This window comes from Sugiyamaella lignohabitans, chromosome A (genome assembly GCF_001640025.1).
Source record: "Sugiyamaella lignohabitans strain CBS 10342 chromosome A, complete sequence".
In the NCBI taxonomy this organism is placed as follows: domain Eukaryota; kingdom Fungi; phylum Ascomycota; class Dipodascomycetes; order Dipodascales; family Trichomonascaceae; genus Sugiyamaella; species Sugiyamaella lignohabitans.
This window is the reverse complement of record NC_031672.1, coordinates 143,799-167,670: the sequence shown is the minus strand read 5'-3', so window position 1 is coordinate 167,670 and position 23,872 is coordinate 143,799. Positions and strand designations below refer to the sequence as shown.

Sequence of the window (23,872 nt, the reverse complement as noted above, 5' to 3'; positions counted from 1 at the left end):
ATCTTTCTATTGAATATTTCTCTGTCTGTGGTATTATTGGTATATATCTTTTCCCTTTTTTGGTTCTATTTCGAATAGTTACTAGCGACTAGGTTTTAGTGCATTTTCTGTTCGGTGAAGTCGATACGAATTCGAGCATACACCCTTTTATTGACGGTCTGGCCTATTCTGTCAAGGGTCTCAATCAATCGCTACAAGTAGTATAGTGATTGCGACTAGTTGGACTTTGACGTTAGTGCTAATCCAACTATAGGATTGATAAGGACACTAGAAAATAAACATCGACGACAATACTACAAAGGTCATTCCATCAAACAATCAATCAAGCTTTTCATTAATTTTCAGTTCTTGATTTGATTTGATTTGATTTTAGTTGACTTGATTTGTTGCAAAGTAGCTACTTTCAAACTGGTTCTTTCATTTGAACCTGGCTGCTTTTCCTGGTACGTTTTTTGTTTATCGACTTGCATTTATTCATGTGTTTGTTAAATCCACACTGGCCAGTATTTGATTGATTGTATATACAGATCAACAAAACCAAAAGCACTACAACGCTCAATATCAACGGTGTCAGCAAATCCAACGATATCGAAAAAAAACCAATCAAAAAGACAAGACAAGTCAACATAACTAATAGAAGTACGTCACAGTTAGGGCAATATCTCCACTCATTTTTTTCATACTCGAATTGTCGATTAGTCAACTGCTCGATCATTCAACGCATTTAATCGGCTACAATGTCTAGTCATATCCAGTCGTCCAACGTGGTGGGCGTTCACTACCGCGTGGGAAAGAAGATCGGTGAGGGTTCATTTGGTGTTATTTTCGAAGGAACCAATCTTCTCAACAACCAACAAGTGGCTATTAAATTTGAACCTCGTAAATCAGATGCTCCTCAACTTCGTGATGAATACAGAACCTACAAAATTCTCGTTGGCTGTTTGGGAATGCCCAATGTCTACTACTTTGGCCAAGAAGGACTCCACAATATTCTTGTTATTGATTTGTTGGGGCCATCTTTGGAAGATTTGTTCGACTGGTGTGGCCGTAGATTCACTCTAAAAACTGTTGTCATGGTTGCTAAGCAAATGATTTCCAGAGTGCAAACTATTCATGAGAAGAACCTCATCTATAGAGACATCAAGCCAGACAACTTTCTGATTGGTAAACCAGGTACAAAAAACGCCAATTTGGTGTATGTGGTTGATTTCGGCATGGCTAAACAATACCGTGACCCCAAGACAAAACAGCATATCCCTTATAGAGAGCGCAAATCCTTGTCTGGTACTGCCAGATACATGTCCATCAACACCCATTTAGGTCGAGAACAGAGTCGTCGTGATGATTTAGAAGCTCTTGGTCATGTGTTTATGTACTTTTTGCGAGGTGGTCTGCCATGGCAAGGACTCAAGGCCGCTACTAATAAACAAAAATACGAGAAAATCGGTGAGAAGAAGCAAACCACCCAAATCCGCGACTTGTGTGAAGGATTCCCAGAACAACTTGAGCAATATTTGACATACGTGCGTAACCTTGGTTTCGAAGAGACGCCTGATTATGACTATTTGCGAGACTTGTTTACTCAAGCATTGAAGAGCACTGGTGAAGTTGAGGATGGCGAGTATGACTGGATGAAGCTCAATGGTGGAAAAGGCTGGGATTCGGCCACTAACAAAAAGCCCAATTTGCATGGATACGGTCACCCCTACCCACCAGGTCACAACTCTAGCAATGCCAATAACAATGCCAATGCTACTGCTAATAACAGACATTCTCAAGTCCACCTGTCATCATCTAGATTGAACGCAGCTCAACCACCTCCTCCACCGCCAAATGCTGCACTTATCCGCCATGCATCCAAATCCAGACGTAATACTCGACAGAGCACCCCTGGCCAGTTACAGCAAGCTACCACGGCTGCTCAACAACAATTACAGGCTCAACAACAGGCTCTTGCTGGTCAGAGATTATCCAAGTCTGGTGCCGCCCTAGGAGTGCCTGCTAATGGTACTGGTGGCAGTATTGGAGGATCCAACGTAGCTCAGTACCAGAACAACTCGTCACAAATTCTTAGCAGCAACCAGTACGCACAACAAGGATATCAATCGACCAACCAACAACTGCAACAACAATCAAACCTTGGTTCGCACCAGTACGGTCACGATTACCAGAATCAGCAACAACAGCAACAACAGCAAGGTACCGAGGAAAACAAGGGCTTCTGGGCCAAGATCGGGGCTTTCTGCTGTGGCTAAACTTGCTGTTGCCATGAACCGTATATTCCAGCGTTGTCTGCTGCGGCAGCGGTTTCATATGGCGTTCTTGTGTAATTCGAGCCCATATTATTGCATTGACTCTGTGGAGCCAGCAATCTGCTGCTCCCACAAACCTGACCCGTTTCGTTTTTCTGCCCTCTTTGTTTCAGTTACTAGTACCACGTACACCGCTTCCACCCGTTTGTCTTGCTGCCTCGCATCAGCCCGCAAGCCACACGCCGTCTTAATTTTTCTTATTGTTTTTCTTCTGTTTCCTTGTAGATCTATAATCTTGTCATAATATACGTATTCCGCCAGTAGTTCGTGTGCGACTGCCTCCGGCGGCTGGGGCTCCGCCCCAGACCCTGGTAGCTCCTGCTTCGCAGGAGACTGGATGGGACCGTCGACTTACCGACTCGAGCGAAGCGAGAGGAGCCACGGGGTCTGGGGCAGAGCCCCAGCCGCCGGAGGCAGCACCCAGTAAAGAAAAATGATGAATATATTATGATGCGGAATAATTAGGAGATGGGTTTCTATCTAACTTTAGAAGCCTCCGGAAGAGAAGCTGAATCCAGGGTGGCCACCACGGCCTCCGCCGCCAGCACCACCGAACATCTGGAAGAGGATTTCAGGGTCGATGCCTCCCATGCCTCCCATGCCTCCCATACCGCCCATTCCACCCATGCCGCCCATGCCGCCCATGCCGCCCATACCGCCAAACATGTCAGATGGATCTTGGAGATCGACGCCAGAATCGTATCTTGCTCTCTTTTGTGGGTCCGACAGCGTTTCGTAGGCTTCACCTACCTCCTTGAACTTCTCTTGTGCAGTGTGGTCGTCGGGATTCTTGTCGGGATGGTAGATAAGTGCTTGCTTTCTATATGCTTTTTTGAGTTCGGTTTCTGTACAGGTCTTGCTAACGCCCAGAATCTTGTAGTAATCCTTGCGTTTGCTCTTCTTGAGCTCGAGTTCGGCATTTTGTAACTCTTGTCTCAGCGAAGTGTCAGCAGAGTCCATCTCAATAGCAGACTTGAACTCTTGAACTGCGTCTTCATATCTTTCCAGTTGAAGAAGCACTCGGGCTCTGGTCTTCTTCACCTTGACAAAACCAGGGTCTAATAAGAGAGCCTCGTCACTGTCTGCTAATGCTTCTTCAATGAGATTCAGCTTAATGTTCACAGTTGCTCGGTTAGAGTACAACTTGGAGTTTATGCCCTTATTGGTTGGATCCACTTGTAATGCCCGGGTATATAATTCCTTGGCAGCAGCATAACTGCCTGATTTGAACGCATTGTTTCCCTCAGTACGCAGCTTTTCCAGTTCTTTGGCAACTTTCAATGATTTACGAGCATTGGCATTATCAGGATCACACCTTAAAGCCTCGGTGAAGTGAGCAACTGCCTTGCTGACATCTCCTTCTTGATACAGGACTTTTCCTCGCAGAGTAAGAGCGTCAGGGTCTTGTGAATCGGATCTCAACAAGGACATGACCAGCGAAGTAGCACCATCAATATTTCCTGAAGCCAAATATAACTGTCCTCGTAACAATGTCCATTTTCTTGGTATTTTAACACCTGCTCCAAGATATCTCTCAGCAGCATCTAATGAATGAATTCCCAAAGCAGGGTTTTCACTGTGTAGAAGTTGTTCTGCTTGTACTAAGTTTCTAGACATTTCATGAGCATACATAACCTCGGGTCCACTGGCTGGAGGGTCACTTGAACTGTATGCTTGAAGAGCCTCGTCGGGTCTACCGAGAGTTGTGTATAACTTGCCCAATCTATTGAGCGTTTTAGCGACTCCTGGGCCATAACTGTTGGATTCCAGAGTATCGTTCAAAGCAAGCTGGTATTCTTTCAACTGCATCAACGCCATACTACGGTTACCATAGTATACAGGGTTAGTTGGATCAGCTTCAATAGCTTTGCCATACAGCTCGACAGCTTCCTGATAATTTCCTGCCTTGTAAGCTACATTTCCCTGCTCTTTAAAGGTTACAGCACTATCGGCTGTAGCTGTTTCTGTCTGGGACATTTTAAGTAATTTCTAGTGATTAACCAAAAAAGCAAATGAAAGAAAAAAAATATATCTAGGATCCAGGAATATCACTAATTCAACAAGATCAAAACTCGAATCAAGCCCCAAAAAATTAATTAGCTCTATCTGTATGGAATTACTGCCAGTTGTAAACCTCAACGTCTATTTGTAAGTTGCAGATGTATCGGAAATGACTGGAATGGCCCAAAACTGTTCAAATTTTTGATCTAATCCTGAAAAATATCACAGTAGATCAACAAATTCAATCAAATCGCGTTCTATGGAGAATAATGTCACTGGGATCTTGGGTCTGGGCAAGGAATATTATGTATCATGTACATCTAACAGCCTTATCGGAACGTTCGAGAAAACTCCAATTTGATCGTGTGAATTGCCAGAGTTCACCTGCCAGTTCAGCTAGCGCCGTGCGCTCTCTTCACTGGTCTAAATAAACGCCTAAGTACGTTTCATGTGAACCCATGTGTTTATAGTTTTTAGTAGATTGTTGATTTTTCTGGTTGAACCAAATATGGCTATAACAGTTTGATTGTATATGGAAATGCCGTGCTTAATTTCTGGGCCATTGCCCAATTTTTGTCTAAACCTCACAGGGTGTCAAGTACTGTAGAGTATCCTGTCTATCTTACTACATGACACATGTTTATGATTTTTATATATACTTTCACGATCATGAACTTCAGTGTTGGTCAAATGGCTTTAGGGATAGTCTACCGCCAAACTCCAGGTGCCAAAACGTTTTTTGCGGTAGTTTCCCACTCCGGACAATTGCAGACTACTACCATGCGAGCTGCCCTGTAGGGTGGTTCATAGAACTCAGTGTTGACATCAAAGCGCCGGAGACAGTGCTAAAGAGGCTAATACAGGTCTGAGGCTAGCATACGAAACTCGGTTCCTGTGATTATTGTCGAGGTCAGACTGTTGTATCAATTCGATACTGATTCGCAGGTGTAGCAGAGTTTCAGTCTAAAACAGTTGGATTCAAATTTAAAAGCAGACAACATTGTAGCTGGTACTAAATAAGCTCTTTAATAGGGTAGCAGGATAAACCAGTGAATGAAATCAGTAAAACGGCGTGTCTGTTCGTAAAATGGCCCTTGAGGCTCAGCACGAGGCACCTTTCATTCTGCCCTCACCGCGTCGTCTGATTGTATTATCTACCTTATTGTGCAATGCATTCATCTTTCTCGTTCCCTCAATATAATTGCGGCGACTTTAGATATTAACTTACGATAGCAATGACTTCCTATATTTAGTAGTACGGGCTCTCGTGACAACCTGGTAGTCTGGTTTGTACTTCTGGTGGATATGAGGGTTTAGGAGCCCAAGCTCAGAGCTCAAGTGCAGTGTGAAGCTTTTTTTCTATTAGATATTAAACCGTATATATAATAGAAGGTCGTTTGCTTGCATCAATAAGGTCTATTCTTAGTAGCCCTCACTTTTTGCAGTATAGCAACTATATTTCCGCCGTATTGATTTATAATCTTCAATGAAAACTGCAATTACAATTGGTCCCATCTTGTACGCTTGGCTCCCGAGCACACCAGAGGTCATTGCAGTCCATATTATAATGCACAGCATTGTGGTTTAAGTTTAATATCTTTTGTTTTGCTGTAGCCCTAGACTGCAGTTAAGATCATTTTAACTATATCTGACCGCTGCTGTTGACCACCATGACCAGCCAACACAGACACTACCGGTAATGCTACTACTCAAAACATTCAAGTCCACTGAGGCAATTGGCAATACAAACTCACACGTTTACTGCTATCTATACGGGTTTGACTTCGATTATCGAAGTCTAGTAAGGTAGTATAGTAGATCACCCAATAGTAGAACAGGAAAATTAATACCAGTTCAATTGTCAGTCGTATTATATACAAGAGGCTGCCTTATTAATGTTTCAGATCTAGAAGCAAATGCCTTGTTCTTTATTAAATTAAACAGCAGGTACTTATGCATTATCATGCGGGTTCCTGAAAAAGAAACCACTCAACCTGGTACCTGATCGACAGCCATTTCCCACAGATCAACAACGGCAATGCATACAAACAGGAGCACCTTCACGTTGGTTGTCACGGAATTTTGCCAATGTCTCTTAAATGTAATAGGCAGTAAACGATAAAAATCAATGATGAAATGTGAAATGCATCAGTGGTCAATGGTGACTAGATTCTGCCACCCAACTACTATAACCTTCTTCGTTAAACTCAATGGCAGCTATTCTCGAGATGCGCGAAAACTTTCCGCCAAACTTGCCTATTGGTATTTTTCTGTATAATTATAGTTACAAATATTATTTGTTTTGCAAACCGCCTATTTCTCCCGCCCTTTCTAGTATTATGTCTAGGATCATTCAGGCACAAGAGTTTCCAAAACGCTTCAGGAGCGAGCATCAAGCATTCTTTATATAGACTCCAATGTCTCATTGAGAACTGGACCTTGTCTTGAAAAATAAAACTTGTCTCTGCCAAAAAGAATATATCATAACACTTATCGCAATCAGGTTTTTTTCCATTTGCCTCAATTGATCATTATAGCTGTTCTGTTAGAATCCATCGTTTCATCACTACCAGAAACTTGCTATAAGCTAACATATCAGTAACGGCAAAAGAAATCTTCTGATCGATTTCCACCAGGTTTATTTGTATCTATTAATTGGTCTTTTCTTTTCAATTTAACCATCTATTGAAATCAGAAGAAAAGCTATAGAAAACATTTTGAATCTGGTTCTAAATAATGCGAGCAATTCTCAGCAACGCCATTTTGGTCGTTAGCTCGCTTTCCTTGGGGAATAGCTTGAGTGTTGGTCCTGGATTGTCTCCGGGGAATGATGCTCATGCAAACTCTCTATCAAATTCAGAACTAGTGGTAATAACTAAAACCGATGACTTGACTGATGCTCCTACTCGTCCAACTGCCTTACGTGCACTGTATATGTCCTCACCAGGAATCAGCGGTTTTAATACAACTTCGAACTCTTATTTGAACTCAACATCGTCCACTTTTAACTCCAGTACATCTCTGACTGCTTCATCGTCTCAAATATCTTCATCATCGTCTTTGTCTTCCTCCTTGTCTTCGTCAATAAGTAGGTTTATTTTGAATGAGATCAATCAATAAGCCGCCAAACTAACCGATATTAGAATCAAGTAGTACTGCTCGGTCAAGCTCAGAATTCAAGACAAATTCTAGTACTTCAAGTATGTATAGCCATTACAGAGGCGAGCAAAAATGTGAAATAAATTAACAAGGATAGAAACCTCACTTAGTTCTGAGCCATCCTCAAGCTCTCTAGTGACAAGCAATTCCACCAGCGCATCATCAAGTAAGTATGATTTAATTGTACACTATTTTTACTTTACAACTAACATACTCAGCATCAACCCGAAGTGGATCTTGGGTCCCTAGCGTCGTAACATTTACAAGTTATGAATACTACAGCGGTGAACTGCATCAAGTGGTGGAGACATCCACGGATTGGATTAAAAACAATAGTTCTGTGAAAGCAACTTCAATCTCCAACACGAGTGCCCTGCTATCTACTTCCAGTGCGAGTTCTGTTTCTTCGACCTCTAATAGCAGTCTAGGAGCATCTTCTGCAAGGTCGAGTTTAACATCTGTATCAAATACAAGCTCTACCAGTGAGTTGGTATTCTCGACTAGAACATCCTCTTCTATACAGACTCGAAATAAAACATCGGGCTCGGTCAGTTTCCTTTCCTCGGGATTCAATTCAAGTTCTAGCAGTATATCCCAAGCCTCGTCGAGTCTAACAAGTCACATTTTGAATACAACATCTGTTTCGAATTCAAGTGTAGTGACCCCAAAAACTAGTTCTTCTTTGTCGAGCTCAACTTCGATATATTCCAATGTCACAACTGCCTCGAATACCACTACAGCCTGTCTCACTTGTCTAAACAGTAGCATAACAACAGTACAGAGTCACACTCTGAGTTCTATGAATTTATCTACAACATCATTCTTGAGTAGTAATCAGTCTCTGGGTCCAAATACTGATGGCACAACCAGTAGTTTAAAACCCACCTCTGTCACTAATTCTACATCTACACAATTCGATACAACGAAATCATTAGATATCACTACCGCTTCGCAGAATCTGTCCAATCTTACCACTGTTGGAACTACAGGGAGTTCATTATTCAATGGCTCGACTGCTTCATTTAATACAACGAGAGTCTCTGTATCGACTGCTGCTAACAGAGCATCTATTACAAGTTACACGATCAGAAATACTACTACTAGCCTCCACGGCAATGTAACTAGTTCAGCACCTGTCAATGGAACCTCTATCTCCGCCTTTTCTAATAACTCAACGTGGTGTCTAACTTGTACTCATTCCACATCCTCAAATACAATTGCGACAGCACTACAATCGAGCAACACTACTTCTCTTTTAAATATCACAAGCTCCACGCAGACAAACAGCACTAGTGCACACGCATTTTCTAATAGTTCTACGCTTCCTCTGGCTACTACCGCTAGTTATCCTCTTAACAGTACTAGCCTTTCAGCATCAAACACTTCTATTTCTTTGCATATCACAACACCAAAACCACTGAATGCGACAAGCAGCTCCGTGTTTTCCAATGGTTCTACTGTTTTGAATACTAATTCCTTGTTGTCCATCAGCTCGAGCCCTTCGTTGAACACTAGCTCTCTTGGTGTTAATAGAACCAGTTCTCCTATGTTTTCTAATAGCTCGACTGCCAACCTGACTACATTCACACAAAGTACACTCAATGCTAGCAGTTCTCTTACATTTTCTAATACAACGAGAATATGCCCAACATGCACAGAAACAGGAGTTTCAAACATTACTACTCAAGCTTCGTACTCTGGAAATAAAACTTCGCTTTCCCAGAACAGTAGTTCAATGAATTACAGCACGTTTGTCTTTCCTAACAGCTCGACGGTTGCTCTGAATACCACTACTTCTGATATACGTGCCAATAGCACCACTGCTCCACACTACAACAGCACATCTCATTCCCTTAACACCACTACTTCTGCGCTAGTCAATACTACCAGTGCTCCTGTGTTCGGGAACAGCTCGACTGTTCCCTTGAAGAATGTGACTTCTGCTATCACTACTTCTGTATTTTCTAACGCCTCCAGAGTTGCTCTGAACACGACTACCTCGGCCCCCGTAAATACTACTACGAGTCCGGTATTTTCGAACTCTTCATCAACGTTATGCCCAACTTGTACAGGAAATAGTAGTTCACACTTTTTGAGTAGCGCATCCATGGATCCTGCCAATCACACAAGCACTCCCGTTTTCTCAAATAGCACCACTGCTGGACTAAACACCACTGCTTCTGTGCCCGTGAATACGACCAGTAGCCCAGTGTTCTCCAACAGCACCACTGCTGCTTTGAATACCATGGCTTCTGTCTCAGTCAATACTACGAGTGCTCCGGTATTCTTCAATACCTCCAGCGTTGCTCTGAACACGACTACCTCTGTACCAGTAAATGCTACTACTAGTCCAGTATTCTCAAACTCTTCAACTACGTTGTGCCCTACTTGTACAGGAAACAGTAGCTCACACTTCTTGAATAGCACATCTATGGATCCTACCAATCACACAAGCACACCTGTGTTCTCGAACAGCACCACTGCTTCTGTACCACTCAATACTACTAGTACCCCTGTGTTCTCCAACACTTCTAGTATTGCTTTGAACACGACTACTCCTGCCCCCATCAATGCTACTACGAGTCCAGTATTCACAAATTCTTCGAGTACGTTATGCCCTACTTGTACAGGTAACAGCAGCTCAGACTCATTGAATAGTACATCCATAAGCTCTGTCAATCATACCAGTACTCCCGTTTTCTCGAATAGTACCACCCCTGCTTTGAACACCACTACTTCAGTACATGTGAATACTACCAGTAGCCAGGTATTCTCCAATAGTACCACAGCTGCGTTTAATACCACAACCTTGCCTACCACTTCTCCAGTGTTTTCGAACAGTTCTGCTGCGTTGAATACCACTACTTCTGTGCATGTGAATACTACTAGTGCCTCTGTGTTTTCTAACACCTCCAGCACTGTTCTGAACCCGACTACATCTGCCCTGGTGAATGCTACTACGAGTCCAGTATTCACAAATTCTTCGAGTACGTTATGCCCAACTTGTACGGGTAACAGCAGCTCAAGCTTCTTGAATAACACATCCGTGAGACCTGTCAATCATACAAGTACTCCTGTGTTTTCAAATGGCACCAGTTCGGCACTTAACACCACTTCTTCTATGCGTATGAATACTACTAGCAGCCCAGTTTTGACAAACAGTACCACTGCTTCAGGGCATGTGAATACTACGAGTGCTCCGGTATTCTCCAACACCTCTAGTGCTGCTCTTAACGCTATTACCTCTGCCCCTGTAAATGCTACTACTAGTCCAGTATTCTCGAACTCTTCGATTTCGCTGTGCCCTACTTGTACAGGTAACAGCAGCCCACACTTCTTGAGTAGCACATCCACGAATCCTGTTAATCGAACAAGCACTCCTGTATTCTCCAACAGCACGACTGTTTCTGTGCATGTGAATACTACTAGTACCTCTGTATTCTCTAACACTTCCAGTACTGCACTGAACACGACTACCTCTGCACCAGTAAATGCTACTACTAGTCCAGTATTCTCAAACTCTTCAACTACGTTGTGCCCCACTTGTACAGGAAACAGCAGCACACACTTTTTGAATAGCACATCCATGGATCCTGCAAATCGCACAAGTTCTCCTGTGTTCTCAAATAATACCACTGCTGGACTTAACACCACTGCTTCTGTGCGCGTGAATACTACCAGTAGTCCAGTGTTCTCTAATACCACAATCTTGTCCACCACTACTCCTGTGTTTTCAAACAGTACGTCTGCTGCGTTGAACAGCACTACTTATGTGCCCGTGAACACTACGAGCAGTCCAGTGTTCTCTAACAGCACGGTTCTTCCTAATAGTACTCCTTTGTCTTCCAAGCGCACAACTGCAGCTTTGAACACCACTGCTTCCGTGCTACTCAATACTACGAGTGCTCCGGTGTTCTCCAATGCCTCCAGCGTTGCTCTCAACACAACTACCTCTGCACCAGTAAATGCTACTTCTAGTCCGACATTCTCGAACTCTTCGTCAATGTTATGCCCAACTTGTACAGGTACCGGCAGCTCAAACCTTTTGAATAGCACATCCACGAATCCTGTTAATCGAACAAGCACTCCTGTTTTCTCAAATAGTACCACTGGAGCCCTGAACACAACTTCTGTACGTGTGAATACTACAAGCAATTCTGTGTTCTCCAACAGCACCACAGTTCCTCCTACTAGTTCTCCTGTGTTCGCCAACAGTACATCTGCTGCGTTGAACACCACTACTTCTATGCCCCTGAATACTACCAGTAGTCCGGTGTTCTCCAACAGTACCACAGTTTCCCCTACTAGTAGTCCAGTTTCGTCGAACATTACCTCTGCTGCTTTGAACACCACAAGCAGTCCAGTATTCTCCAATAGCACCACGGTTCCTCTTACTAGTGCTCCTGTGATTTCGAACAGTTCCACTGCTTCTGCACCAGTCAATACTACGAGTGGTTCTGGATCCTTTAACATCACCACACCTGCTTTGTCCAGTACTCCGGTGCCATTGAATACTACTAGTTCTCCACTGTTCTCGAACAGCACGAGTGCCGTCTCGAGTCCCACTTCTACTGCTCCAGTCAATGTTACCACTGCTCCTCTCTTCTCAAATAACTCTACGATAGTGTCAAATGCCACAAACAGTTATGTGTTCTCCAACAGCTCAGCTACCGGATCACAATCAGTCCTATCTACGTTCGGCGGTTCTGAGACGGGTGCTTTGAACACCAGCACATACTCGTCGGGTCATTTCTCAAACTTAACTTCGACTAGCCAGACCGCAGGTACTAAGTCATCCATTATCAGTGGAACTGAAACAGGAGCTCGGAACACTAGTACGAACTGTTTAACTTGTACTTCGTCGATCGAGTCTAAATCAACACATTCATCTGCTGCTGTATCCACTGGACACTCTATCTCCTCTTCCAGTAACATTTCACTTTTGAGCACAAGTCATATCAGTAGTTCTATTTGTCTGACCTGTAGTTCAACTGGAGGGGTGCAATCAAACTCGTCTATAGTCACAAGTTCGGCTTCCCTTGTTTATAATTCCACAGCGTCAACTCTCAAGTCTCTAACGTCATCCCATTTGTTTACTAACTTATCTTCTAGCACAATCAACAAAGGAACAGAGACAGGTGCTCTTAATTCTAGTACTGTGTGCTTAACGTGCAGCTCATCGGCATCATTATCCTCGAATTTATCCTCATCGAAAGGAAATGAAGCTGTCTCAACCACTTCCCACTCTTCTATTTGCCTCACGTGCTCGGCAGAGACCAGTTTCACTAGTGCAAGCAAGTCTTCTTCGATTTCGGGTGCCGATAATGGTGCCAGAAATACAAGCACAGAATGTATAACTTGTTCGTCTAAGACCTCATATGTGTCCACTACTCCAGCCAGTGAGATCAGTGGGTCTACCTCCTCTAAGGGTGGAGTAGAAACAGGCGCGCTGAATAGCACCACGGAATGTATAACATGCTTATCTACTTCAGGAACAGTAAGCTCAATCATCACCGGAACGGAAAATGGCGCTCTGAATACTTCCACGATATGCTCAACCTGTTCTGAAATTTCCTCTATTCGTACTAATTCTCTTCCGTTATCTACAGGAATGAGCATGAATATGTCAACCAACAATCCAATGAGTACTAAGCAGCAAAGCGGACTTTCCTCTTCATTTGAAAACTCATCTATGGTTCCAGCGTCATCAGTGAGATGGTCAAATTCTTCTCAATCCGAATCAACGTAAGTTAAACCTGCCACAAAGGGCTACAGAATATTTTGAGGAAGACTAACGGGTAAAAGACCACAACAGACAACAACCATCCCTTTGACCGAAATCGGTACCACAACATTAACCGATCTATCTCTTTCATCCTATGTGACAGTATCAGTGAGTTGTTCCAATCCGGCTGATTGTTCTGGTAGCTCAATCCTTGTTACAACTCTACCAGTGCCACCAATCAGTACACCTCAGGTAACTTCTTACAATACTATCACTTTGGATTGTACGAACCCTAGTGAATGCTCTGGAAGATCTCTTATCGTTACAACAGTCGCGGTACCTCAGTCTAGCTCACAAACTGAGTTCAGCGCTACTGATTACACAACCATGACCATTCCCTGCACAGATGCTACAAAGTGTTCCGGAAAATCGGTTGTAGTGACTACGGTTCCCTGTATCACAATGACTGTGCCTTGCACTAATCCTGCTGAATGTTCCGGGAAGTCTATTATAGTCACGACCTTACCAGTTGTCCCGACGTCGACTGGAATGGGTGCCACTGGTTACACAACTATGACTGTCTCTTGCACTAATCCTGCTGAATGCTTTGGTAGCTCGGCAATAGTAACGACGCTTGCTGTTCCACAATCGACTGGAGCAACAGAATATGCCACTGTTACTTTATCATGCACTAATCCTTCTGAATGTTCCGGAAAGTCTGTCATGGTCACAACCTTACCAATCGTCCCTGCTTCAACTGAAATGGGTGCTACCGGCTATACAACTATGACTGTCTCTTGTACTAATCCTGCTGAATGTTCTGGTAACTCGGTCATGGTCACCACTATCCCAGCATCCCAAGCCGCGAACCCCATTGAATCCGGATCCACAGGATATGCCACGGTTACTCTATCATGTACTAATCCTGCTGAATGTTCCGGAAAGTCTATCATAGTAACCACCTTGCCTATTGTTCCTACTCCAACTGAAATGGGTGCTACCGCCTACACGACTATGACTATCTCTTGCACTAATCCTGCTGAATGTTCTGGAAAGTCTATCATGGTAACTACTGTCCCAGTATCCCAGTCCGCGAACCCCGTTCAAGCTGGATCCACAGGATATGCCACGGTCACAACCTTACCAATCGTCCCTGCTTCAACTGAAATGGGTGCTACCGACTACACAACTATGACTGTCTCTTGCACTAATCCTGCAGAATGCTCTGGTCACTCAGTAAAGGTCACAACAATTGCTGTTCTACAATCGACTGGCCCGACAGAATATGCCACAGTCACTGTATCATGCACTAATCCTGCTGAATGTTCCGGAAAGTCTGTCATGGTCACAACCTTACCTATTGTTCCTACTCCAACTGAAATGGGTGCTACCAGCTACACCACAATGACTATCTCTTGCACTAATCCTGCTGAATGTTCTGGAAAGTCTATCATGGTAACTACTGTCCCAGTATCCCAGTCCGCGAACCCCGTTCAAGCTGGATCCACAGGATATGCCACGGTCACTGTGTCGTGCACAAATCCTGCTGAATGTTCCGGAAAGTCTATCATAGTAACCACCTTGCCTATTGTTCCTACTTCAGCTGAAATGGGTGCCACTGGTTACACAACTATGACTGTCTCTTGCACTAATCCTGCTGAATGCTTTGGTAGCTCGGCAATAGTAACGACGCTTGCTGTTCCACAATCGACTGGAGCAACAGAATATGCCACAGTCACTGTATCATGCACTAATCCTGCTGAATGTTCCGGAAAGTCTGTCATGGTCACAACCTTACCTATTGTTCCTACTCCAACTGAAATGGGTGCTACCGCCTACACCACAATGACTATTTCTTGCACTAATCCTGCTGAGTGTTCTGGTAACTCGGTCATGGTCACCACTATCCCAGCATCCCAAGCCGCAAACCCCATTGAAGCTGGATCCACAGGATATGCCACGGTCACTGTGTCATGTACTAATCCTGCTGAATGTTCCGGAAAGTCTATCATAGTAACCACCTTGCCTATTGTTCCTACTCCAACTGAAATGGGTGCTACCGCCTACACGACTATGACTATCTCTTGTACTAACCCTGCTGAATGTTCTGGAAAGTCTATCATGGTAACTACTGTCCCAGTATCCCAGTCCGCGAACCCCGTTCAAGCTGGATCAACAGAATATGCCACGGTCACTATATCATGTACTAATCCTGCTGAATGTTCCGGAAAGTCTATCATAGTAACCACCTTGCCTATTGTTCCTACTCCAACTGAAATGGGTGCTACCGCCTACACGACTATGACTATCTCTTGCACTAATCCTGCTGAATGTTCTGGAAAGTCTATCATGGTAACTACTGTCCCAGTATCCCAGTCCGCGAACCCCGTTCAAGCTGGATCAACAGGATATGCCACGGTCACTGTATCATGTACTAATCCTGCTGAATGTTCCGGAAAGTCTGTCATGGTCACAACCTTACCAATCGTCCCTGTTTCAACTGAAAGGGGTGCCACCGGTTACACCACCATGACTGTGTCTTGTACTAATCCTGCAGAATGTTCTGGTAGTTCGGTATTGGTGACGACAATTGCTATGCTTCCAAGCGAAACACAAACTGGAGTAGCTATGAGCAGCCTAACCGTTGGGCAGTACACTTCGTACCTAACCAAGACTGTGCCATGCGAAAATTCTATGAAATGTTCTGGAAAATCTTATATGGTTACTACAATTGCATTGGTCACATCTATGTCTGCTGAAGCGACTGAAGTCGCTACAAAGACTGCCTCATTAGCAATTTCGACATCAATTACCACTATTGGCATTTCAGAAGCACCAGGTATTTTCCCAACTGGAGTTCCTTATACTTCTTATTCAACGATGACAGTTCCTTGTCAGCATCCCACTAAATGCTCAGGAAAGTCTTATATTGTTACCACAATTCCTATTTACGGCACCAATGTTCCGACAACGTCCTCAAGCATAGAACCATCAGTGGAGACTTCCATTGTGTCTCCCGCAGGTATTCCATACACATCCTATCGCACAGAGACAGTTCCTTGCCAGCATCCAACGAAATGTTCTGGACGATCTTACGTCCTGACGACAATTCCAATCTACGGAACATTCATCCCTAGTATATCAGAAAGTGCTACTGTCACCCAGTCGGTCCCATATACTGAGTTTATTTCGGTTCAGAACTCTCCAGTACCTGGAGAGGGTACAACTCTCTTGACAACTGTAACTGTTCCATGCACAGCAAAGGGATGTACCACGCAGCAGTTGGTAACGACTGTCACAATGGTCTTGCCCACCCCTTCCTATCCTAATGGTAAGTGAATCCACTTAAATTTAAAACCTGAACAGCTATTAACAACTTTCTAGAGCCCGTTACAACTGTGGTCTCTTCTACTCCTATTGCAGTCCAGGGTAATACCAAGATGATAACCGTGACAGTCACTCTCCCTTGTCCAGAGAAGACGGCTCTGTCTGAATTGACTGTTTACGAGAGTCCTCTAACGGAAATGAATACAGCGCGGGTTACCGAGGGTGGTACAACTATGTTTACCACTGTCACGGTTCCTTGTACTGCCACAGGCTGTACTACTAACCAATTTGTAACTACGGTTTCAATGGTTCTTCCAACACCATCCTACTCCAACGGTAAGTTCCCCTCAGAAGCAGCAGTTCTACAACTTTACTAACTTTCAGAACCCCTCACTACCATAGTTTCATCTATGCCGATCACTATCCAAGGCAATACCAAAGAAATCACGGTAACAGTAACCATTCCGTGTCCATTGAAGACAGAAAGTAGTGAGATAACTCAATACGCTACTGTTAACGGTAAGTGCGAAACTAATGAGAAATAATGGTCATTAGCTGCAGGACTAACTAAGTTTCCAGGCCCAGTCCAAACGGTCGTATCCAATTCTAGAATAATCGCTACATCTGCCCCGACAATAACAGTCGTGTGCAATGGCGATGTTTGTCAGACTTTATCAAATAGTGTGAGCTCTATGTCTTTGGTTACGGCGACAATGAGCACTAGCGCAGCTGGCGTCAACAATGGAATCGAATCAATTACCGTTGTCTGCTCTGCTGGAACATGTACCACAATGCTACCAGCCACGCACTCAACTGTCAGCACGCTCGAAGCTACACCTCAATCCACTTACTCCGTTACTGCTAGTTCCACGCCATCCACACCATCTATTACGGTCATCTGTTCAGAAGGTATATGTAGTACTATGATTCCTACAATCGTCAGTTCTGTTAGTCCTTCTACTTTTGGTCAGCCGGTTGAACAGTCCACTAATTCACCAGCTACGGCCGAACTTACAGTAATTTGTAGTGGCGGCATTTGTTCGACGATGTTACCATATTCACAGACACCTTCCCTTCGGATACCCACGACTCCAATAACAGTTAATGCGCCGCCAGAGAACTCCATCTTGAAAACCTATTCCTCATCTTCGTTAGTCGAAACCACCCCAATCACTGTTATCTGTTCAGCTGGGGTCTGCACAACTATGTCGTCAAATTCGATTTCTGAAACGAATTCTCAGGCTTCAGAAGTAATGACAGTCTCTAGAGCTGAGTCCGTCAGTGCCTCTAGTAACCGCAACCCGATCCCTTATTCATCGGCTCCAAATGTATCCCCCACACCTAAGGTTGGTCCCCCTGAGTTTTCTGTACCTCCAAGCTCTGGAGCATATTCAATAATTTCTTCCATGATGACGAGCTCACAATATACTTTAACCCCTTCAATTGGATCAACCATTGTATGCAATGAAGGTGGATGTACCACCATGATGCCAGCACCTGCTCCTGCTCCTGAAACATCGTTGGCCACTACCCCTGTCTCCGTTGCTACTGAAAACACATCTGCTTCATCTTCACTCATGTCTAGTGCTTCTACACTCCCTGTTTCAGCTCCCACATCACCAGTTGCTTCGACCACAATCGTGTGTAATGAAGGCGGATGCACCACCATGATGCCAGCACCTGCTCCTGCGCCTGAGACGTCGGTGGCTACTACATCGTCTGTCTCTGTTGCTCCTGAGAGCTCTCCTGCTTCATCTTCACCCGCTACTAGTGTTTCTACCTCACAAACCCCAGCGCCATTATCATCAGTTCCTTCTACAACGACTGTCTGTAATGAAGGTGGATGCACGACTATGACGCCAACACCTGCTCCAGCTCCTGAAACAACGGCGGCCACTACCTCCCCTATCTCCGCTGCTCCTGAGAGCTCTCCTGCTTCATCACCACCGGCATCTATTGTTTCTTCACCCGAATCCTCAGCACCATCGTCAGTGGCCTCTACGACTGTTGTTTGCAATGAAGGTGGATGCATCACCAAGACACCAGCGCCTGCTCCTACTCCTGAAACATCGGAAAACGCTACATCTTCTGTTTCGGTTGCTCCTGAGAGCTCTCCTGCTTCATCTTCGCCTGAAACATCGATGACCGCCACATCTTCTGTCTCGATTGCTCCTGAGAGCTCTTCTGCTTCATCTTCGCCTGAAACATCGGTGACCGCTACATCTTCTGTCTCTGTTGCTCCTGAGAGCTCTCCTCCTTCATCTTCGCCCGTATCTGAGAGTACTAAGCCCCAGTCATCGGTATCAGCATCATCCGTTGCTTCTAATACAGTTGTGTGCAATGAGGGTAGATGCACCACCATGATGTCAGCACCTGTTCCTGCTCCTGAGACATCGGTGGCCACTACCTCCCCTGTCTCCGTTGCTCCTGAGAGCTCTCCAGCTTCATCTTCACCAGCATCTGCTGTTTCTGCACCCGAGTCATCGGCGCCATCATCAATCGCCTCTAGAACGATTGTCTGTAATGAAGGTGGATGCACCACTATGACTCCAGCACCTGCTCCAGCTCCTGAAACATCGGTGGCCACCACCTCACCTGTCTCCGTTGCTCCTGAGAGCTCTCCTGCTTCATCCTCACCCGCATCTACTGTTTCTTCGCCCGAGTCCTCAGCACCCTCTTCCGTGGTTTCTACGACTGTCGTTTGCAGTGAAGGTGAATGCGCCGCCATGACACCAGCGCCTACTCCTACTCCTCAAACATCGGTGGCCACCACCTCACCTGTCTCCGTTGCTCCTGAGAGCTCTCCTGCTTCATCATCACCAGCATCCACTGTTTCTTCACCCGAGTCCTCAGCACCATCGTCAGTGGCCTCTACAACTGTCGTTTGCAATGAGGGTGGATGCACCACTATGATGCCAGCACCTGCTCCTGCTCCTGAGACGTCGGTGGCCACCACCTCCCCTGTCTCCGTTGCTCCTGAGGGCTCTCCTGCTTCTTCATCACCGGCATCTACACCAATGTCATTGGTAGCCTCTACTTCTCCTTTGATCCTGGTCTCTTCAGTCGCCTCTACAACAGTTGTGTGCAATGAAGGTGGATGCACAACCATGATGCCAACACCTGCTCCTGCTCCTGAAACATCGGCAGCCACCACCTCACCTGTCTCTGTTGCTCCTGAGAACTCTCCTGCTTCATCCTCACCCGCATCTACTGTTTCTTCACCCTCACCACCATCGTCAGTCGGTTCTACTACGGTGGTGTGTAACGAAGGCGGATGTACTACCATGATGCCAGCACCTGCTCCTGCTCCTGAAACATCGGTGACCACCACCTCCCCTGTCTCCGTTAATCCTGAGAGCTCTCCTGCTTCATCCTCACCCGCATCTACTGTTTCTTCACCCTCACCACCATCGTCAGTCGGTTCTACTATGGTGGTGTGTAACGAAGGCGGATGTACTACCATGATGCCAGCACCTGCTCCTGCTCCTGAAACATCGGTGACCACCACCTCCTCTGTCTCCGTTACTCCTGAGAGCTCTCCTGCTTCTTCATCACCAGCATCTACTGTTTCTTCACCCGAGCCCTCAGCACCATCGTCAGTGGCCTCTACAACTGTCGTTTGCAATGAGGGTGGATGCACCACCATGATGCCAGCACCTGCTCCTGCTCCTGCTCCTGAGACGTCGGTGGTCACCACCTCCCCTGTCTCCGCTGCTCCTGAGAGCTCTCCTGCTTCTTCATCACCGGCATCTACTGTTTCTTCACCCGAGTCCTCAGCACAATCGTCAGTGGCCTCTACAACTGTCGTTTGCAATGAGGGTGGATGCACCACTATGATACCAGCGCCTACTCTTGCTCCAGCTCCTGAAACATCGGTGGCCACTACCTCCCCTGTCTCTGTTGCTCCTCAGAGCTCTCCTGCTTCATCACTGCCGTCTACGGTTTCTACATCCCATACCCCAGCACCTGTATCATCAATTGCTTCTACAACTGTCGTTTGCAATGAAGGTGGTTGCACCACAATGATGCCAAAACCTGCTCCTACTCCTGAGACATCGGTGGCCACTACATCATCCGTCTCTGTGGCTCTTGAGAACCCACCTGCTTCATCTTCATCGTCGCCTGCATCCATTGTATCTACACTCAAGACCTCAGCGCCTGCATCTGTTTCTATGATTACACAGACCACAGTATCATGTTCAAATAATGTGTGCAGCACTGTGACTATAACTATGCCATGCCCCTCTGTAACTTCCATGTCTTCTGTCACTCCATCAAGTGCTTCAGTGCCAGCTCTTCAAAGTAGCGTTGGGTCTAGTAGCGTAAAGCTCTCAACAATTTCGCCTTCTCCTGAGACGCCATCTTGCACGCTGCCTATGTCTACTCAGACAACCGAGGTTTGCTCCAACGGCGCCTGCAATACTGTCACGTTGACAATGTGTGGACCCTCTACTCTACCTAGTACGATTGCTGTCTCCTCGCAACCCCCTGTTTCCACTTCTCCTGAGACTAAACAGACAACGGCAGCTTCTTCATCCAGTCCTGTTTCTTCTCAGCCCCCTGTATCTACGGCACCTGAGACTAAACCGGCAATTTCAGCTTCTCCTGCTATCCCTGTCTCCTCTAAGTCCTCTCACTCCACTTCTCTTGAAAGTACTCAGTCAATGGCAGCTTCTTCTGCCACTCCTGTCTCTTCACAGTCTCCTGAGTCTATGGCACCTGAGACAACTACATCACAGGCAGCGCCTGCTACTCCTTCTTCTTCGCAGTCTCCTGAATCCCCAACATGCACCTTGCCAATGTCTACCCAGACAACCGAGATTTGCTCTAATGGCGGCTGTAGCATAGTCACTTTGACGATGTGTGGACCTGGACCTGCTACCTTGCCCAATACGATGGCAGTGTCTCCATCAATTCCAGTCTCTTCTATGGCACCTGAGATTACTCAATCACCAGCAGCTTCTTCTGCCACTCCCGCTTCTTCTCAGACCACTGAGTCTACCCCGGCTACTGAATCACCTACGTGCACCTTGCCAATGTCTACTCAGACAACCGAGATTTGCTCTAACGGTGCCTGTAGTACTGTAACCTTGACAATGTGTGGACCATCTACTCTGCCTAGTACTACGGTATCTCCTTCAACTCCAGTCTCTTCTCAGACTCCTGAGTCCAAGGCACCTGAGACAACCCAATCAATGACGATTTCGTCTACTTCTCCGAAGACAACAGAATCTGTCGGAACTGCTCCTACTAGTCCAGTCTCATCACAGTCCCCTGAGTCAACGTCGTCTGTGACTAAACCGACAATGTCGGCTTCTTCTCCCACACCTGTCTCTTCAGAGACCCCTGTGTCTACACCAGAGACTACTCAATCGATGGCAGCTTCTCTTGCCACTCCTGTCTCTTCAGAGACCCCTGTGTCTACAACACCAGAGACTACTCAATCGATGGCAGCTTCTCTTGCCACTCCTGTCTCCTCGAAGTCTCCTGAGCCCACATCTCCTGGTAGTACTCAATCAACGACAGCTTCTTCTGCCACCCCCGTCTCCTCAAAGTCTCCTGAGTCCATATCTCCTGGAACTACGCAATCAATGGCAGCTTCTCCTGTCACTCCTGCCTCTTCAGAGTCCCCTGAGTCTACACCAGTTACTGAATCGCCTACGTGCACCTTGCCAATGTCTACTCAGACAACCGAGATTTGCTCTAATGGCGCCTGTAGTACCGTCACTTTGACAATGTGCGGACCATCTACTCTACCTACTACGATGGCTCCTTCAGCTCCTGTCTCTTCACAACCCCCTGTGTCCACTTCTTCTGAGACTAAACAGACAATGGCAGCCTCTTCTTCCAGTCCGGTCTCTTCCGAGTCCCCTGAGTCTACATCGCCAGAGATGACAATGTCAGCTTTGCCTTTCACTCCCGTCTCGTCGAAGTCTCCGGAGTCCACCTCTCCTGGTAGTACTCAATCAACGACAGCTTCTTCTGCCACCCCCGTCTCCTCACAGTCCCCTGAGTCTACGGTATCTAAGACTACTCAATCAATGGCAGCTTCTCCTGCCACTCCTGCCTCTTCAGAGTCCCCTGAGTCTACACCAGTTACTGAATCGCCTACGTGCACCTTGCCAATGTCTACTCAGACAACCGAGATTTGCTCTAATGACGCCTGTAGTACCGTCACTTTGACAATGTGCGGACCATCTACTCTACCTACTACGATGGCTCCTTCAGCTCCTGTCTCTTCACAACCCCCTGTGTCCACTTCTTCTGAGACTAAACAGACAATGGCAGCCTCTTCATCCAGTCCTGTCTCTTCTCAGTCCCCTGAGTCAACAGTATCGAAGAGTACTCAATCAATGACAGCTTCTCCTGTCACTCCTGCCTCTTCAGAGTCCCCTGAGTCTACACCAGTTACTGAATCGCCTACGTGCGCCTTGCCAATGTCTACTCAGACAACCGAGATTTGCTCTAATGGCGCTTGTAGTACCGTCACATTGACAATGTGCGGACCATCTACTCTACCTACTACGATGGCTCCTTCAGCTCCTGTCTCGTCACAGTCGTCTGAATCTGCGCATCCTGAGATCACGCAATCAATGGCAGCTTCTCCTACTGCTCCCATCTCCCCACCGTCCACTCAGTCTACGCCTATGAAGACACCAGAGTCTGTCGCAACTTCTCCTACTCCTACCTCGTCCCACACCAGTCAGTCTATTTCGCCAGAGACAACAGAGTCTGTTGCGACTGCTTCTTCCACTCTTGTCTCGTCAAACTCTATTAAGGCTGCCTCCGCTCCTGAGTCCTCTACGTGCACATTGCCGATGTCAACTCAGACAACTGAGATCTGTTCTAACGGTGCCTGTAGCACTGTTACCTTGACAATGTGCGGACCCACTACCTTACCCAATACGATGGCAGCGGCTCCTTCAACCATGGTCTCATCCCATTCCTCCGAGTCTATGTCACCTGAAACTACTCCATCAACGACACGCTCAGTTTCACCAATAGTTGCCTCGACAACTGTTGTCTGCTCCGAAGAGGGGTGCGAGACAATCCCAGCTACGGTAGAGTCTACTTCGGCCACAACTGCCTTGACAACAACTGTGGTATGTTCCGGGGAGAGTTGCTCTACACTATCTCTATCGCTGAGTCCTTCAACACCAGCTCCCTCTTTGGTCAGTTCGGTCTCATCAGCTTCGATGACCACACATACGAAAGTGACCTGTTCTGAACAAGTCTGCAGTATAGTAACGGTGACTGAACCCTGTCCACTTAGTGAGGAAACTGAATCGCCTATTATTCAACTCACCTCCATGGCAGCTTCTTCTGCCACTCCTGTCTTATCGCAGTC

General features: G+C 45.9%; 3 protein-coding genes across 3 annotated transcripts; 2 read left to right on the top strand and 1 right to left on the bottom strand.

Moving 5' to 3' along the window:
- Positions 1-737: 737 nt before the first annotated feature.
- Positions 738-2,255, top strand: YCK2 (serine/threonine protein kinase YCK2; the record flags this gene model as incomplete). Its single annotated transcript, XM_018882484.1, has 1 exon — positions 738-2,255. One exon carries the CDS (start codon positions 738-740, stop codon positions 2,253-2,255), a length of 1,518 nt encoding a protein of 505 aa, XP_018734307.1.
- Positions 2,256-2,798: 543 nt separating this feature from the next.
- Positions 2,799-4,289, bottom strand: CAJ1 (Caj1p; the record flags this gene model as incomplete). The annotated part of the gene is made up of 1 exon (XM_018882430.1): positions 2,799-4,289. The coding sequence occupies one exon, from the start codon at positions 4,287-4,289 to the stop codon at positions 2,799-2,801; it is 1,491 nt and encodes a 496-aa protein (XP_018734306.1).
- A 9,370-nt stretch (positions 4,290-13,659) lies between these two features.
- On the top strand, positions 13,660-16,536 carry AWJ20_52 (uncharacterized protein; the record flags this gene model as incomplete). The annotated part of the gene is made up of 1 exon (XM_018882327.1): positions 13,660-16,536. The coding sequence occupies one exon, from the start codon at positions 13,660-13,662 to the stop codon at positions 16,534-16,536; it is 2,877 nt and encodes a 958-aa protein (XP_018734305.1).
- Between the last annotated feature and the right edge of the window lie 7,336 nt (positions 16,537-23,872).